The 16441-nt window shown below is 52.5% G+C and overlaps 1 protein-coding gene across 1 annotated transcript in view; it reads left to right on the forward strand.

Annotated features, from left to right (window-relative positions):
- The window catches only part of USP34 (ubiquitin specific peptidase 34), a 2509780-nt gene that overhangs the window by 1627528 nt on the left and 865811 nt on the right, over nucleotides 1-16441 (forward strand). The window contains exon 56 of the mRNA XM_085612349.1: nucleotides 8793-8858. Coding sequence (XP_085468475.1) covers nucleotides 8793-8858 — 66 coding nt within the window. The remainder of the gene's footprint in view (nucleotides 1-8792; nucleotides 8859-16441) is intronic.

Genomic DNA, 16441 nt, shown 5'->3' on the forward strand with positions numbered 1-16441 from the left:
ACGTGGTAAAATAAGATGTTAATCTCAAACTCGTAGCCCTCCCAGACCCACAGAATGAGAATATTGCAATTTTTTGGACGATCTTGGAAAATGTGGGGTATTTGTGCCCCAATATGCACGTGTTGCTCAGAATTTCAATTTTGTTGTCTGATTGTATGACATTCTATTTGAAACCTGTCTGGTTTGGTGGTTGTCCATTCATCTGTGTGGAAAGGTCCTTGAGATCCCATTCACATCACAAGATAAGTCAGTAGGACACAAGATAAGCATAACAGTTGAGTTATTACTTATGATCTGAAAGAGACACGTTAGTGATAGATTCCTTACCTTAGAATATCCCCAGGCGTCAGACTGGATTCGGAAAGTTTCGCTTAGCAGTACTCCTGTGCGTCAGTAGGTGGCATCGTGCGGCTCCGCGTCCATCACTGGCGTTGTAAGCGCCGAGATGACGCCACGGAGAGTACTTAGGCGCCACCCATGCGCACTGACGTCAGTTCTTTCTATTTCTGCACCAGCAAGCGCAGATCCGGATTGAGCACGTACCTCAGTCACTTTTTGACTACTATTTTGGGACTTTTTGTCTCCTCTCTTTTCTCCTGGTGCATGTAGGGATGCTCAGCTTTAAGTCCTGTGGGGCCTGTCTCCGGAATATGTCAGTGGCGGACCCCCATGATGTTTGTAGGAGAGTAGGGTCTGCTTTCTATGTTCACCCCCACTTTTTGCTTTTGCTTCACTGGTTTTCGACTTAGATGTGGCTGTGGGCCTGCTAATCAGACCCACAGCCCAGCTGTTCTCTCTCTAAATTCACACTATGTACTTTAGGTGCATAACCCAATTGGTAGGGATCACCTTATTGGCCCCTGTATAGTGTACCCTAGGTACCCAGGGCATAGGTGTACCCTAGGCCTACCAGGGGCTGCAGCATGTATTATGCCACCCCTGGCCTGGCCTTCTATTATGACACAACTGGCCGATCACTCAGCTGGGGCAAGGTCGTGTAATCACCCCTTGCTTAGGTGTAGTATTCCAATACCTACCTTATATAAAGACACATGTGTACCTATCAGCCACTCCTATGGCAGGCCTTAACAATCCTGGAGGCAGAGTGCTTGGTAACATGTGAGATGGTGCTCTAGCATGAGCTGAGCCTGTCTGCAGCTTTCGGAACCATGTCCTTATAGCTGTTCTATGATATAGCCTACCATATACTCTTAAAGTACCTTATAATCTTAAACGGTTATGGTAACTATGGTTTGGCTTTATCAAAACATGTTGTGTAAGGTGTCTAACACTTTGGAATAATACCCCCATACCATTTCTGGCGATGAGGATATTATTCCTCCCTTCGAGAGGGAGAAGACATGTTGAAACCTACTTACCCGGTTAAAGTTAACCAGAGCCCCAGCATCACAAAATGGATGCTGCTGCCACAGACACAAGTCTGACCGCCTGCTCCTGGGAGTCCTTCCAGCGAGGGAGGCTTGGACAATAGGTTTCCTGCCTTGGGAGGTGCTAGCACCACCCCAGACAGGCCTTAGTGTATTGGGGCAGGGAGGGATGAAAGAAACTAGACACTGCCTGGGGCACACAAGGTGTCCCATGCATAGTCCAGTTCAAACCGGCGCTGGGGCACTCCAGCCTCAGCTCTGGCGCAAAACTGGACAAAGGAAAGGGGGTGTAACCGCTCCCCTTCCTGGTCCCACCCATAGGAGGGACCTTGCAGGTAGCCCAGCCCACTAGCCCAGTATATCAGTAGGTAGCTGAGCCCTGCTAAATTAGATTATCCTGAATCTGTGACTTGAACAGAAACTCTGGACCTTCGACATTCGACCTCAGGAAGAAGACTGAAGAATCTCCCTTGTGGCCAAGGAGTGACCACCCTGGGAAACCAGGCACCATCCAGCGACCGCTGCTTGCTTTGCGACTGATCCTACGAGGGACAACTGCAGAGACTGACCAGCGCCGAGACTTCCAGACACCTCTGAACCAGATCCACATCGACAGCAAAGCTGAGACCCGTGGAGGCGACGAGGGACGTGGGACCGGCGACTTGGGAAAAGTGGCTAGTAACTGACTAGCGCGACTTCTGAGGCTTCCTCGAGGCTGTGCTTGGGGAATTGAGAAGCCCCAATCCCGAGCACCATCTGCAAAGAAGATCAGCTCCCCACACTTCACGTGTTCTGCGTGGGTCCCTTCTGCACCTAAGTTGCTCGATGTGTTGTCCGGTTGCTGGCCCGTTGGCTAGTAGCCTCTGCGACGACGAACCTTTGTTTTCATCTTGCTGGTCTGGCTCCTCCAGACTGGCACCCGCTCCTCTGTGAAAGAGAAGCACCCCAGACCTTCCTGGTCTGCACCAGAAGCAAGTCCTCCATCCTGCGTGGGTTCCGCTTGCCAAGGCTTGTTGGGGCCTAGCTCGACATCGACGCCGCCGACAGCAAGAGCCTTCGTGGGACAGCTCATCTCCTGGTCCTGGGCGTCCTCGACGCCTCCTGGTACCCGTGGCTGCTGCGACAAGCTTCACCTCTTCACCTGCATCTTCACGACATCGCCTGGTTCCTTCCTGGCTCCTGGCTGGTGACCTAGACGCTGTCCCTTCTGCTTGCAGGTATCCTTCCTTCTTGATTCCATCCTTGGGATCCACCGGACACTCTTCACTGACTGCCTGTCAGCAACTTTCCTTCAGGCATCCATAGAAGTCAACGACGAAACCCGACGCAAGTTCACACCTATGCACCCGCAGCCCGTGGGCTAGGTAACTTGAGTACTCCAGTGCTCACAAGGGTATTGACTATCCTAGGGTCTAGTTTCAGAGTCTCGACTTCCTAGTTACTCCAGAAGTGTCCTAAAACTGTTAATTTCGAATAACTACTATTTCTATCGACTTTTACGCATTACGCGTGAGTGTTTCCACTCTGCACCTGAATCCCGTGGGCCTCCCACTTCCTAACCTTTGGTAGTATAGTGTAATCTGAAAGAAACACGTTAGATTCCTCACCTTAGAATATCCCCAGGCGTCAGGCTGGATCCGGAAAGATTTTTGTAGCAATATCCCTTGCGCGTCGCTAGGCGTCGTCTGCGGCTCCGCGTCCGTCGTTGGCGTCGTGCGCCGGAATGACGTCGACGGAGTACTTAGACGCCGCCGGGAAGAGCTTACCCCTAGTCACTTTTTTACTAACTTTTTTGACCTCTTTTGGTTACTCGACTCGACATCTGGTGCCGGTAGGATGCCTGGATTCAAGCATTGTGACGCCTGTCACCGACTGATGTCGGTAACGGATCACCATCGCTGGTGCCTGTACTGCCTGGGGGCCGACCATGACGCGGAGTCATGCCCCGACTGTCAGGCCTTGACGTCAAAGGCTAGGCGGGAGGGGTCCCGTAAGCTACTCGAGTTTCGACACTCGGCTCCACGTCGCTCTCGGTCCCGGTCCAGGAGGAGGTCCAAGGACCGTTCGCGGAGCCGCAGCCATCGACATCGCTCGTCGGGATCTTCGGGTATGTCCCGTCACTCCAAACATTCTAAGAAGTCCAAGCGGCGTCCTCGCTCTTCGGACTCCCCTCGCCGGTCGCGCGAACAGGCCGAGGGTCCAGGTGGTTCCACCCCAGCGGCTCCGTCGGAGCCGCAGGAGCCGCGCTCGTACCCATACCCTCCGGTCCCTGGGACTGACGCGACTCCGGCGGAGGTCAGTGCCTTCCTCTCGGCCATGAGGAATCTGGCTCTGCCGTCGACGCCTTCCGGCGCGCCTTCGGGCCCCGCGGGGTTGACTGGGCGACCTCGCATGCCGGCGGCTCCGGCCCCGACGCTGCAGGTCCCCGAGGGATCCAGGCCTGGATCTCTGCCGGCGCCGGTCGACCTCACGACGCCTCCTCCACCGGCGCCGACACCAGTTATGCCCCCGACGCTGTCCCCGCACGGCGTCCAGCCTCAGTTTAGCCCTATTCCGGACCCGGCGCCGGTACGGCGCCGTCCGACGCCGTTACCGGCGCCGATGGGTGACCGCTTCATCCACTGTCCGGCTCCGATCATTCCTCCTATCTACCAGGAATCGAATGATGAGGGCGACTGGGAGGGGTCTCAGGACCCTCTGGCCGAACAGGCCCAATTGTCTCAGGACTGGGCAGAGGAATTGGGGGACGCCAGCGGTTTGGATACCTCTCCAGACGCTGGATTCATCTCTCCTCCGACTGTGGCCTCGGAGGAAGGTGCAGCCTTTTCTGTGGTGCTGCGCAAGGCGGCAGAAGCCCTGGGGCTCGAGTTGCCTGCTGTGGCTGTGAGGACTAACGTCCTCACCGAGGTCCTTCAACCGACAGCAAGCTCCACTGAGCCTCTGCTGCAGTTTAATGAGGCCCTCATTGACGTTCTCCAGGGCACTTGGTCCAAGCCCTCCACAGTCCCTCCTGTGGACAGGAACTTTGCCCGGCGCCACCGCCCTGCTCCGGGCGACCCCACATTCCTCTCCCACCACACCACCCCCGAGAGCCTGGTTATCCAGGCCTCTACCTCCCAATCCTCCTTCCCGTCCGCTCCTCCGGATAGGGAATCCAAGAGGTTGGAGCAGTTTGGCAAGAAACTGTTCTCGTCCCTGAGTTTGGGACTGCGGTCTTTAAATACCGCTTGCCTTTTGGACCGTTACTCCCACTCGCTGTGGGATGCGGTGGAGGACGTGCTGCCCTTGTGCCCGGAGGAGGCCTGGGAACGACTCACCCAAGCTCTTGCTAACGGGTGAGCTGCAGCGCGGCACGCCATTAGAAGTGGACTAGACACCACGGACTCGCTGGGTCGGGCAATTTCCACCACGGTGGCGCTCCGGCGTCACGCCTGGCTGAGATCCACGTCGTTTTCAGGGGATGTCCAAAGCTCCCTCATGGACATGCCCTTCGATGGCACTCGCCTTTTTGCCGAGAAGGCGGACAGTGCGCTGGCCCGGTTCAAGGACTCCCGGGCCACGGCCAAGTCCTTGGGTCTTTCGGCCCCGCGGCCGCAAACTTCCACCCCTTTCGTGGCCAAGGAAGGGGCGCCTCCTCACGTCCGCCCAGCCACCGGCGGCAGAACCAACCTGCACGCGGTCGCGGACGTGGTTTCCGCCGAGGCGGTTCTGGAGGACAACGTGCCGGTCAGTCCACATCCACCCCGGCAGCATCCGCCTCCAAGCCCTCCTAGTCCTTGCATTCAGGCCCATTCAACGCCAGTGGGGGGCAGAGTTTGCCATCACCTGCTCCACTGGCGCTTCATCACTTCGAACAGGTGGGTGCTGCAAATCGTCCGAAGGGGCTACTCCCTCCCCTTCGAGACGACCCCTCCAGCCATGCCACCGCAGAACCACCGTATGTCGGGGGATCATTTGCATCTTCTCCAGGATGAGGTTTCGGCCCTCTTGGCCAAAGAGGCCGTCGAGCGCGTTCCTGGTCCAGAAGTAGGTCGTGGTTGCTATTCCCACTACTTTCTGGTTCCCAAGAAGGGCAAAGGGGGCCTACACCCGATCTTGGATCTCAGAAGCGTGAACGCCTTCCTCCGGAAGGAACGGTTCAAGATGCTCACTTTGGCTCAGGTTCTTGCTGCCCTAGACCCTGGAGGATGGATGGTAGCGTTGGACTTGCAGGACGCTTATTTCCACATCCCCGTCCTGCCGGCCCACCGGCGTTACCTGCGGTTCACGGTGGGTCAGGAGCACTTTCAGTTCACCGTGCTCCCCTTCGGCCTCACCAGTGCCCCTCGGGTGTTCACGAAAGTGATGGCGGTGGTCGCAGCTCATCTGCGCAGATCAGGTGTCCCAGTCTTCCCCTATCTCGACGACTGGCTGTTGAAGGCGGGCTCGCCCCAGCAAGTCGTCTCCCACCTCCAGACTACGGCCGACCTCCTGCATTTGCTGGGGTTCTCCATCAACGTTCCGAAGTTACACCTGAGCCCCTCCCAGAAGCTCCTCTTCATTGGAGCGGTTCTCAATTCGGCGCAGTTCTGGGCTTATCCTCCGGAACAGCGGGTCCGGGATATTCAGGCTCTGATTCCCATCTTTCGGCCTCTGTCCTGGGTTTCGGTCAGGTTGGTGCTGCGGCTTCTGGGGCTGATGGCCTCTTGCATCCTGTTGGTGCATTACGCCAGGTGGCGAATGCGGGCTCTGCAGTGGGACCTGAAGTTTCAGTGGGCCCAGCATCGAGGCAACCTGTCCGACCATGTCTTGATCTCGGAGGGCACTGCGAAACACTTGCAGTGGTGGCTCACGGACCGCGATTGGGTCAGCGGTAGATGCCTCTCCCTACCCCAACCGGAGCACGTAGTAGTGATGGACGCGTCCCTCCTGGGATGGGGGGGCCACATGGGAGAGGCGGAGATCCGAGGACTCGGGTCTCCGGCGGAGACTCAACTCCACATCAACCTTTTGGAGCTGAGAGCGATCCGGCTTGCACTGAAAGCCTTCCTTCCCTCTGTCCGGGGAAGTGTTGTGCAGGTGGTCACGGACAACACCACCGCCATGTGGTATTGCAACAAACAGGGCGGGGTGGGGTCGTGGACCCTTTGTCAGGAGGCTCTGCGCCTCTGGACATGGCTGGAACATCAGGGCATCACCCTGGTGGTTCAACATCTGGCGGGCTCTCTGAACCCCAGAGCAGACAAACTCAGCCGCCGATGCATGATGGATCACGAATGGCGTCTGAACTCGGACGTTGGGCAAGGTCTCTTTCTGCAGTGGGGAGAGCCTTCGTTAGATCTATTCGCCACCGAAGAGAACGCGCAATGTCAGCAGTTCTGCGCGTTGGAATTTCCAAGAAAGCACTCGCTCGGAGACGCTTTTCGTCGCGAGTGGAGTTGTGGTCTGTTGTACGCCTTTCCGCCTATACCACTTCTGCCCAGAGTGCTGAAGAAGATCAGGCGCGACTGGGCCCAAGTTATCTTAGTGGCTCCGGATTGGGCACGAAGGTTCTGGTATCCCGAGCTACTCAGTATGTCAATCGATCCCCCGATACGACTGCCTCTTCAGGAGGACCTTCTGTCGCAGCAGCAGGGGACGGTCCTCCACCCGAACCTGTCCAGCCTCCACCTCCATGCGTGGAGATTGAGCGGCGGCAGTTGATGCCATTTGACTTGCCTCCTGAAGTCTCTGATGTCATTCTGGCAGCCAGGCGTCCCTCCACAAAGACGGTATACGCCTGCCAGTGGAACAAATTTATGGCATGGTGCACAGCAAAGGCTGTGGATCCCCTTTCCGCCCCTCTTTCTGAGGTTCTACTCTTTCTTCTTTCTTTGGCCCAGCAGGGCTCTGCTTTGGGCACCTTGAAAGGTTATCTTGCTGCAATCTCTGCCTTCTTACGGCTTCCTGATCAGCCTTCTCTTATCAAGTCCCCTGTTGTTTCCCGTTTTCTCAAAGGCATTACTCACATGTTCCCTCCTGTCCCCTTCGTAATGCCTCAGTGGGACTTGAATCTTGTTCTGACTTTTCTGATGTGCGCTCCTTTTGAGCCTCTTCACAATTGTCCCATTCGTCTTCTGGCCCTGAAAACTGCTTTCCTGGTAGCTATCACCGCGGCTAGACGGGTGAGTGAGCTCCAGTCTCTGTCATCTAAGCCTCCCTTTCTTTCTGTTCATCCGGACAAGGTTGTCCTCCGGCCTCGTCCTTCTTTTCTTCCGAAAGTGGTGACCACCTTTCACCTTGGACAATCTGTCACGTTTCCCACCTTCTTTCCGCATCCTTCAAAAGAGGAAGAGAGGCTCCACCGTCTGGACCCAAAACGGGCGCTGTCCTTTTATTTGGACCGCACCAAACAGTTCCGGGTGGACGACCAACTTTTTTTTGGATACGTAGGAGCTAAGAAGGGGAAAGCGGTACACAAACGAACCATCTCCCGGTGGGTCGTGTTGTGTATTAAACTTTGTTACTCTTTGGCAAAAAAGGACCCTCCTGTTGGGTTGAGGGCCCATTCCACCCGGGCCACAGCGGCAACTACTGCCCTGGGCCGGGGAGTCCCCTTGCGGGACATCTGTCAGGCGGCGACGTGGGCTTCACTGCACACGTTTGCCAAGCACTATTGCCTGGACAGCCAAGTCCAGAGAGACGGCTTCTTTGGCCGTTCTGTTCTCCAGGACTTTCTGGTGTGATCTTGGTTCGCAGACCCACCACCGGGGTTGGTATTGCTGGGGTATCTATTCTAAGGTGAGGAATCTAACTAACGTGTTTCTTTCAGATGAACAAGTTACTTGCCTTCGGTAACAATGTATCTGTAAGAAACATTAGTTAGTTAGATTCCTCACCGACCCACCCATCCTCCCCGTTCTGCGAACTGACATCTAGGGTTAAGGTTATCCTTTTCAGGGCCCTAGACTTTTTTGGCACCAGTGTCGGTCTCTTGCATGGCTCTGCGTTCCTGGCGCGGAAAGCTATGTACAAGAACTGAGGTCAGCGCGCGAGGGCGGCGTCTAAGTACTCCGACAACGTCATTCCGGCGCCCGACGACGGACGCGGAGCCGCAGACGACGCCTAGCGACGCGCAAGGGGTATTGCTGACGAAAAATCTTTCCGGATCCAGCCTGACGCCTGGGGATATTCTAAGTTGAGGAATCTAACTAACTAATGTTTCTTACAGATACATCGTTACCGAAGGTAAGTAACTTGTTCTTTAGTACTAACAACTGAAAGCAATGGTGAGAGTAAATTATTTTCCTGTCAGCCGGGCTAGTGCACAGAAATCCTTTAGAGTCTCAATTTCCCTTTTTACCCCCCCTTAGTTCTTAATGATTTCATGTTAAGATGAGAGATAAACATATATTCTCTTTTTCTAACTCACTGTTTTTTCCTTAGCCCACCATGCTTCAGTGGATTGAGTTATTGACTAAGCAATTTAACAACAGCCAAGCAGCTTGTGAGGTGAGATGCATCCCGTTATCAGTAATGTACGGATGTCAGCAGTTTTTTTGCAAATCATTCTGCACTTGCATTCATATATCTTAATATTTATCACATCGTAGAGGCAGCTGGGAAGTATATTGCTATATAGTTCTCACTATTTCATGCATTGTTTTTTTGAAGAAGTAACAGTCAATTTACTTGATTTATCAACTTCAATGCCTTTAAGGTTCATATATGTTGATATGGCAATAGAGGCATAATGACAGTAAATCAGTGTGCAGATAGGTGATTCTTTGGGGAACTCTACCTTTGTTGTGCACATTTTCAGGCCAAAAAAGGCTTATCATGTTTGATTTAACAATTCCGGTTAAAATGATGCATATTATCCATTTAGTGGAAATTCAGGTCTCGTTTTCAACGTCAATCAAGATTATTTCAGATTCAAAAAAGCCATTAAAACATAAAATATGAAGTGAAACGTATTATCACAATAGCTTGCAATAATATAAAAGTTCAAATATTATGTTAAAAAATATAATAAAAGTAGACCTCTTGAGGGACCCACTTCCACGAATCACAGAATGGCATGCGGATATGTTGCATTGTAATACCCAAGCTGATACATACAGTGAATTGCTACCCCCCAGAAATCGTCCCAGGAGCTACTGGGGACCATATCAAACGTATCTGTTAAGTAAAACTGGTGATGCAGTCTCGGAGCCGCAGACTACTGCTGATGAGGCATTATCACAAGAGGCAGGAATATAGTCAAATGAGGGGCTTGCGGGAGGAAGCTGGGCCACGCTAGCTGTGTCATTGTGTAAAAGTTGGTCACCCTACCAGGCATCGGTCGGCAGAGAGACGTTTTGTAATCACAGGAGATACTGCTCTTACCGTGGATATGATTGTATAAATGGACATCCTCGTATGCCCGAGTTATAGGTTTTGAGTGCTAATGTGCTTATGTGCTGTTGTCATCTGATATACTGATATACCTGCCTACGACGCAACTGTGTCCTGAGTTGTATGTATTTTGTTCTATAATGAAAACAATAAAAAAAGTAGACCTCTTACAATGAATCCATTGCACTACATATGATAAAGAGTTCCTTAATTGCCCAAAGTATGAATAAAAATATTTAAGCAGTATTTCAGAACATATATTTTAGTTTCAAGCGATTCTGTTAGGCTGATTTTTCAAAACCCCAATGGGCCAACTTCAAAAATTCATTTTACAGTAAAATAAATAAAAATCAACGTCTTTTCATGACAGGTTACTCCCTATGTTTACGCTTCAGTTTTACTATATTATTAATACTGCTTTTATAACTTTCATGGATTTTTTTATTATTCTTTTGTAATTCTCAAGCTATGCTCGCAACCAACCCAAAATTTCTCAAGACACCTCACCTGATCACCTTAAGAGAAATATTTGAATGTGTGCACATTAGTGCATATCATGCATTACTGCATGCTATTTACTATAGTTCCCTTGCTTCTTTCACTTTTGAATGATTATAGCCTATGTATTACAATGTTTTTTGCTTTTTTTCCTGTTAATCTTTTATTCAGCCTTTCCCTCTATGGATCACCTAGGACATCCAAAATAATATCGTGTTCCATAACATTTTACCTGTTAAACAATTTTAATCCACTTCATAGCTAGCGATGGCTATTCAGACCGCATTTGTGACATGAAAGAAAAAACCTTCTATGTACTGTGTTTTGAACCTGCGCATATGTATAGCATGTTGTGAGGCCTTTTCCTGAAACTGGGCCTTACCCTCTGTGTAAAAAATAGTTTACCGATTGTCTTCCATTGTTGTTGCATTCCAGATTGAATAACCAAGGGACTGTCTTTAGGCTTTTAACTCTCTCAAGGTTACGATGGTTAGCAGTCAAAGTTTACTTCTGGAGATGAAGGGATTTTGAGAGGTAAAATCAGTATCCCTCAGTAGATAACACTAAATAACTTAAATGTCCAGGCATTGAAGGAACTTAAATAATCAGTAAGCCAAATAGTAGGCTAAAATACAAATCTGAAAAAGACAATTAGGTATAGCTTCCTTACATTAGAATTACCCCCAGGCGTCAGACTGAATCCTGAGAATTTTTCATCAACTGTACCCCTGCACGTCGAAAGATGGCGTCGGTCGGCTCCGAGTTGAATGCCTCAAAGCAGATTAAAAAGAGAAGAATAACAATAGCCTATGGGCGAGCTATTAGCTTTGTCAGTGCAGTGGGGGTGGTGAATGGGAAGGTCAGGTGGAGGTGTTATATGAGAAGGCTGGCAAATTGGTGGAGAGTAGATCAGTAAATAAAAGCGCTATGACGTGGCCAGCGCTTGACTTGTCATATTATTTTTTAGTTTGAGCATGTTACTGTGACCACAGAGCTGTGTCTACCGCAGCGATGGCACACTGCGAGCTGCTCTTGCTGCATTAATAATGGACACTAACAGCACTACACATTCACTGACAGCTACCATTCCATAGTGATATCACACTAGAGCTGCTTTCACTGCAGTGATGGTACTGGTAGCTGAAGTACTGTTGTGACACTGGACACTGCCAGCACAACACTGTAAGGCTAGGCCAGAGTGAAAGTGCGTTCGTCGTTGGCATCATGGTCACCGGGATGACATCGCGGTAGCTACTTAGACACCTCCCTCGCTCGCTGACGGTTCTTTCTTTTTCCGCGCCAGCCAGTGCAGATCCGGAGATAGCGGTACCTCCAGTCTCTGTTTGACTGACTTTTTGTCGACGTCCTTTTTGAGTCTTCGACGCCTGGTGCACGTCAGGGATGCCTGGTTTCAAGACTTGCGGGTCCTGCCGATGGTTGATGTCTGTGACAGATCCTCACCGGGTGTGCCTGTTCTGTCTGGAACCCGACCACGACTCCAAGTTGTGTTCCAACTGCCAGGCCATGAACCCTAAGTCTTTGCAGAAGCAGTCCCGAAAGCTTCTTGAAACCTGACAGTCCTCTCCATGCCGTCGATGTCCTGGTCACGTGGGTGGTCGAGGGACCGGTCGCGGACCAACCATCACCACCAATCTTCTTCCAAGTCTTCGCACTCCTCCGGTAAGTCAAAGCACAAAAAAAAGTCGAAGAAGCATCGTCATTCTTCGACCTCTCACCGTCTGTCAGCCAACGCGACAAGGGATGCAGGTGGTGCCCCTCCTGCGGCTCAAAATGCAGAGCCCGCTGGGTGGACCCTGGGTTTCCCTCCCTTCCCGGGACCCGGTGCGACCCCAGCCCAGCTTCGGAGTTTCTACGAAGCGATGCATGCCATCTTTGGGCAGCCCGACTCCACTGGCGCACCTTCGGGCCCCGCACACTGGGCTGGGGGCCCTGGGTCTTCGAAGCCGGCGGCTTCGGCCGTGGCACTGCAGGGTCCCCTTGGGTCCGGACCGGCACATGTCGACCTGACTATACCTCCCCCGGCGCAGACTTCACCGGCACCACGTCCACAGCCGACGCCGGTTGTGTTCCCACACCGGCTTCGACCCCGGCCTGAACTCTGACGTGGACACGGAGCCGGTTCAAGTGCCGATGGGTACTTTGGTGCCCTTGTTCTTTTAGGCCAGATTGGCAACCAGAGGAGAGTGAGGAGGACTGGGATGGGTCTGGAGACCCTTTAACTCATCAGTTAGTCTATGATCCGGACTGGCTACAGGAGTTTGGGGATGCCAGTGGTCTGGATACATCACCTGACCTTGGCATGTTGTCTCCTCCTACCGTGGCTATGGAGGAAGGAGCATCTTTCGCAGTGGTGTTGCGTAAGGTGGGCGAGGCTCTCAACCTTGAGCTACCCACAGTGGCTGTCAGGAATAACCTCCTGATAGAGGTGCTTCAACTGCCTGCGAGCACATCGGAGCCCCTGCTACCGTTCAATGAGGCCTTCACTGACATCCTTTTGGGCACCTGATCCAGGCCCAACACAGGGGCTCCTGTGGACAGAATGATCGCCTGACGCCACCGCCCGGCTCCGGGTGACCCCTCTTTTGTCTCCCAACTCCCTTCCCCTAAGAGCTTGGTGGTCCAAGCCTCCACATCCAAAGGCGCATTCCCTGACGCACCACCTGATAGGGATTCCAAAAAGCTGGACCACCTTGGGAAGAAGATGTTTTCTTTCTCCAGCTTGGGACTGCGGTCGGTAGACACTGCATGTCTGTTGGGCCGTTGCACACTCTCTGTGTGAGATATGGTGGCGCAAGTGCCGCCCCAGTGCCCGGAGGAGGTCCGGGCCGTACTCTCCCGTGCAATTGCTGAGGGGAGATACGCAACAAAGTTTACCATTTGCTGTGGACTGGACACCGCCGACTCGCTAGGCAGGATGATTTCCACGTTGGTAGCCCTTCGACGTAATGACTGGCTGAGGTTGACTGTTTTTCAGAGAATGTCCAAGCTACTCTTATTGACGTCTTTTGACAGCTGTCACCTATTCGGCGACAAGGCAGACAATGCGCTGGAGCGCTTTAAGGACTCTCAGGCTACGGCCAAGTCCTTGGGCCTCTCCACCACCAGCCCTGCGCAGTCTGTCTATCACACCTTTTGTTGTTACGGATGGTGTGCCCCGCCACTTCCCCCCCAGAGCCTCAGGCTAGTGCAAGCTTTTCAGCGCCTGCGCCACCGGGAACGTGGAAACCACCGCCGTGGGTCTGGGGCCCAGCGCGCAGGCCAGTCCAACACAACCCCCTCTGCAGCAGCCTCCAAACCCTCCTAGTCTGACCTTTCAGGGCCACCAATCAACAGTGTGCACCATCACGTCAGACAGGTGGGTTTTGCAGATAGTCCGAAGGGGCTACTCCCTCCCCTTCAAGACTACCCCTCCATCGCATGTCGGAGGATCATCTGGCCCTTCTCCAACTGGAAGTTTCGGCACTCTTGGCCAAGGGAGCCATCAAGCAAGTTTCTGCCCCAGAAGTAGGTCGTGGTTGCTATTCCCATCTACTTTCTGGCGCCCAAGAAGGACATAGGCCTGCGTCCTATCTTGGATCTCAGCATCGTCAACCGCTTCCTCCGGAAGGGGAAGTTCAAAATGTTGACGCTCGCTCAGGTCCTGTCTGCCCTCGACCCTGGAGACTGGATGGTAGCGTTGGACTTGCAGGATGCTCACTGTCACATTCCTGTCCTTCCAGCCCACCTGCGTTACCTACAGTTCATAGTAGGCCACTAGCATTTTCAGTTCACCGTACTCTCCTTTGGCCTTACCAGCGCCCCTCTGGTGTTCACGAAAGTGATGGCGGTGGTCGCAGCTTATCTGCGTAGATCAGGGGTTACAGTATTTCAACGACTGGCTGTGAAAGGCGGGCTCGCCTCAGGCTGTCATCTCCCAGCACCAGGCTATGGCAGACCTCCTACACTCGCTGGGGGTCACTTTGAACGTGCCGAAGTCACACCTGACTCCCTCTCAGAAGCTCCTTTTCATTGGCGCGGTTTTGGACACAACGTAGTTTCGGATTTATCCTCGCGCGCAGCGAGTCTGGGATATTCAGCCTATGATTCCGATCTTTCAGCCTTTATCCTGGGTTATGCGGGCTCTGCAGTGGGACCTGAAGTTTCAGAGGGCACAGCATCAGGGGAATCTGTCCGATTGCGTTCAGATCTCGGAGGGAACTGCACCTCAATTTGAGTGGTGGCTAACGAACCAGGATTGGATCAACTGCAGATCCCTCTCCCTTCCTCAGCCAGAGTACACTGTGGTGATGGATGCATCACTTCTAGGGTGGGGCGGCCATATGGGAGAGGTGGAGATCAGAGGCCTCTGGCGGAGTCTGGGCTCCACATCAACCTTCTGGAGCTCCGGGCAATCCGTGTTGCGCTGAAAGCATTCCTTCCCTCTTCCGGGGAAGAGTAGTGCAGGTGTTCACGGACCACAATACCGCCATGTGGCACTGCAACAAACAGGGCGAGGTGGGGTCGTGGACCATATGTCAAGAGGCCCTCCGCCTCTGGACATGGCTGGAACATAAGGGCATATCCATGGTGGTTCAACACCTGGCAGGTTCACTGAACGCCAGGGCGGACAAACTCAGCCGCATGTGTATTATGGATCACAAATGGCGTCTTCACTCTGAGGTGGCGCAAGGGCTCTTTCAGCAGTGGGGAGAGCCTTGGTTAGATCTATTCGCCACCGAAGAGAATGTGCAATGTCCGCAATTCTAGGTGACTCTTTTCGTCATGAGTGGAGTTGCTGTCTTCTATACGCCTTTCTGCCTATACCACTTCAGCCCAGAGTGCTGAAGATCAAGCGCGACCAGGCCCAAGTCATCCTTGTGGCTCCGGATTGAGCACGAAGAGTCTGGTATCCCGAGCTGTTACACATGGCCATCGATCCTCCGATCCGACTGCCTCTTCAGGAGGATCTTCTGTCGCAGCAACAGGGGACGGTCCACCACCCAAACTTTTCCAGCCTCCACCTCCTTGCATGGAGGTTGAGCGGCGACAGTTGACAGCCTTTGCCCTTGCTCCCGAAGTCTTGTGATGTTACCTTGCCAGTCAGGCGTACCTCCACTAAGACGTTATATGCCTGCAGATGGAACAAATTTATGACATGGTGCACAGCAAAGGCTGTCGATCCCCTTTTTGCCCCTCTTTCTGAGGTTCACTTGTTCCTCCTTTCTTTTGCCCAGCAGGACTGTGCTCTGGGCACTCTTAAAAGGGCTATCTCTCAGCCATTTCAACCTTTATTAGGCTTCCTGATCAGCCTTCTCTTTTCAAGTCCCCGGTTGTAAATCGCTTCCTTAAGGGCATTACTGATCTTTTTCCTCCTGTTCCCTTCGTAATGCCTCAGTGGGACTTGAATTTGGTTCTTACTTACATTATGTGCGCTCCCTTTGAGCCGCTTCATACCTGTTCTCCCAGACCTCTCCCTCTTAAGACTGCTTTTCTGGTTGCCATCACCTCTGCTCGCAGGGTAAGTGAGCTACAAGCTCTTTCTTCAAAGCCTCCTTTTCTGGCTGTTCATCCGTACTAGGTCGTCCTCACGACCAGACCTTCCTTTCTTCCCAAGGTGGTTACTTTTTTCCACATTGGTCAAACCATCACTTTGCCCACCTTCTTTCCGCCTCCGCCTCCTTCTAAGGAAGAAGAGGCTTTCCACCGTCTAGATCCAAAATGTGCTCTTTCCTTTTATTTGGATCGCACCAAGCAATTCCTGGTGGATGACCAGCTCTTTGTTGGCTGCGTAGCCATGGTGTCTAAGTAGCTACCGCGACGTCACGCCGGGGACAACGACGCCAACGACGAACGCGGATCCGACTGACATCACCTTTTGACGCGCAGGGGTACTGCTTACGAAAAATTCTCCGTATCCAGTCTGACACCTGGGGGTAATTCCAAGTTAAGGAATCTATAACTAAGCTATGTCTCTTATAGATATATTGTTACAGAAGGTAAGTAACTTGTTCTATAGATTGAGAGTCAGAAGATCCTAAGCCTCTGAAACACCCGAGCGTATTTATTGTCCTTTGACCAATATTAACCTGTGGTTAATGCATCACTTTGGCTGGGTAATGTTCAGCTTTTATCTGAAAATAGCTTTTGATTGCCAGGATGTAGCAGCTGAGATACCCTTGATTTAATTGCCTGTGGTATGC

This window comes from Triturus cristatus, chromosome 6 (genome assembly GCF_964204655.1).
Source record: "Triturus cristatus chromosome 6, aTriCri1.1, whole genome shotgun sequence".
NCBI lineage: Eukaryota > Metazoa > Chordata > Amphibia > Caudata > Salamandridae > Triturus > Triturus cristatus.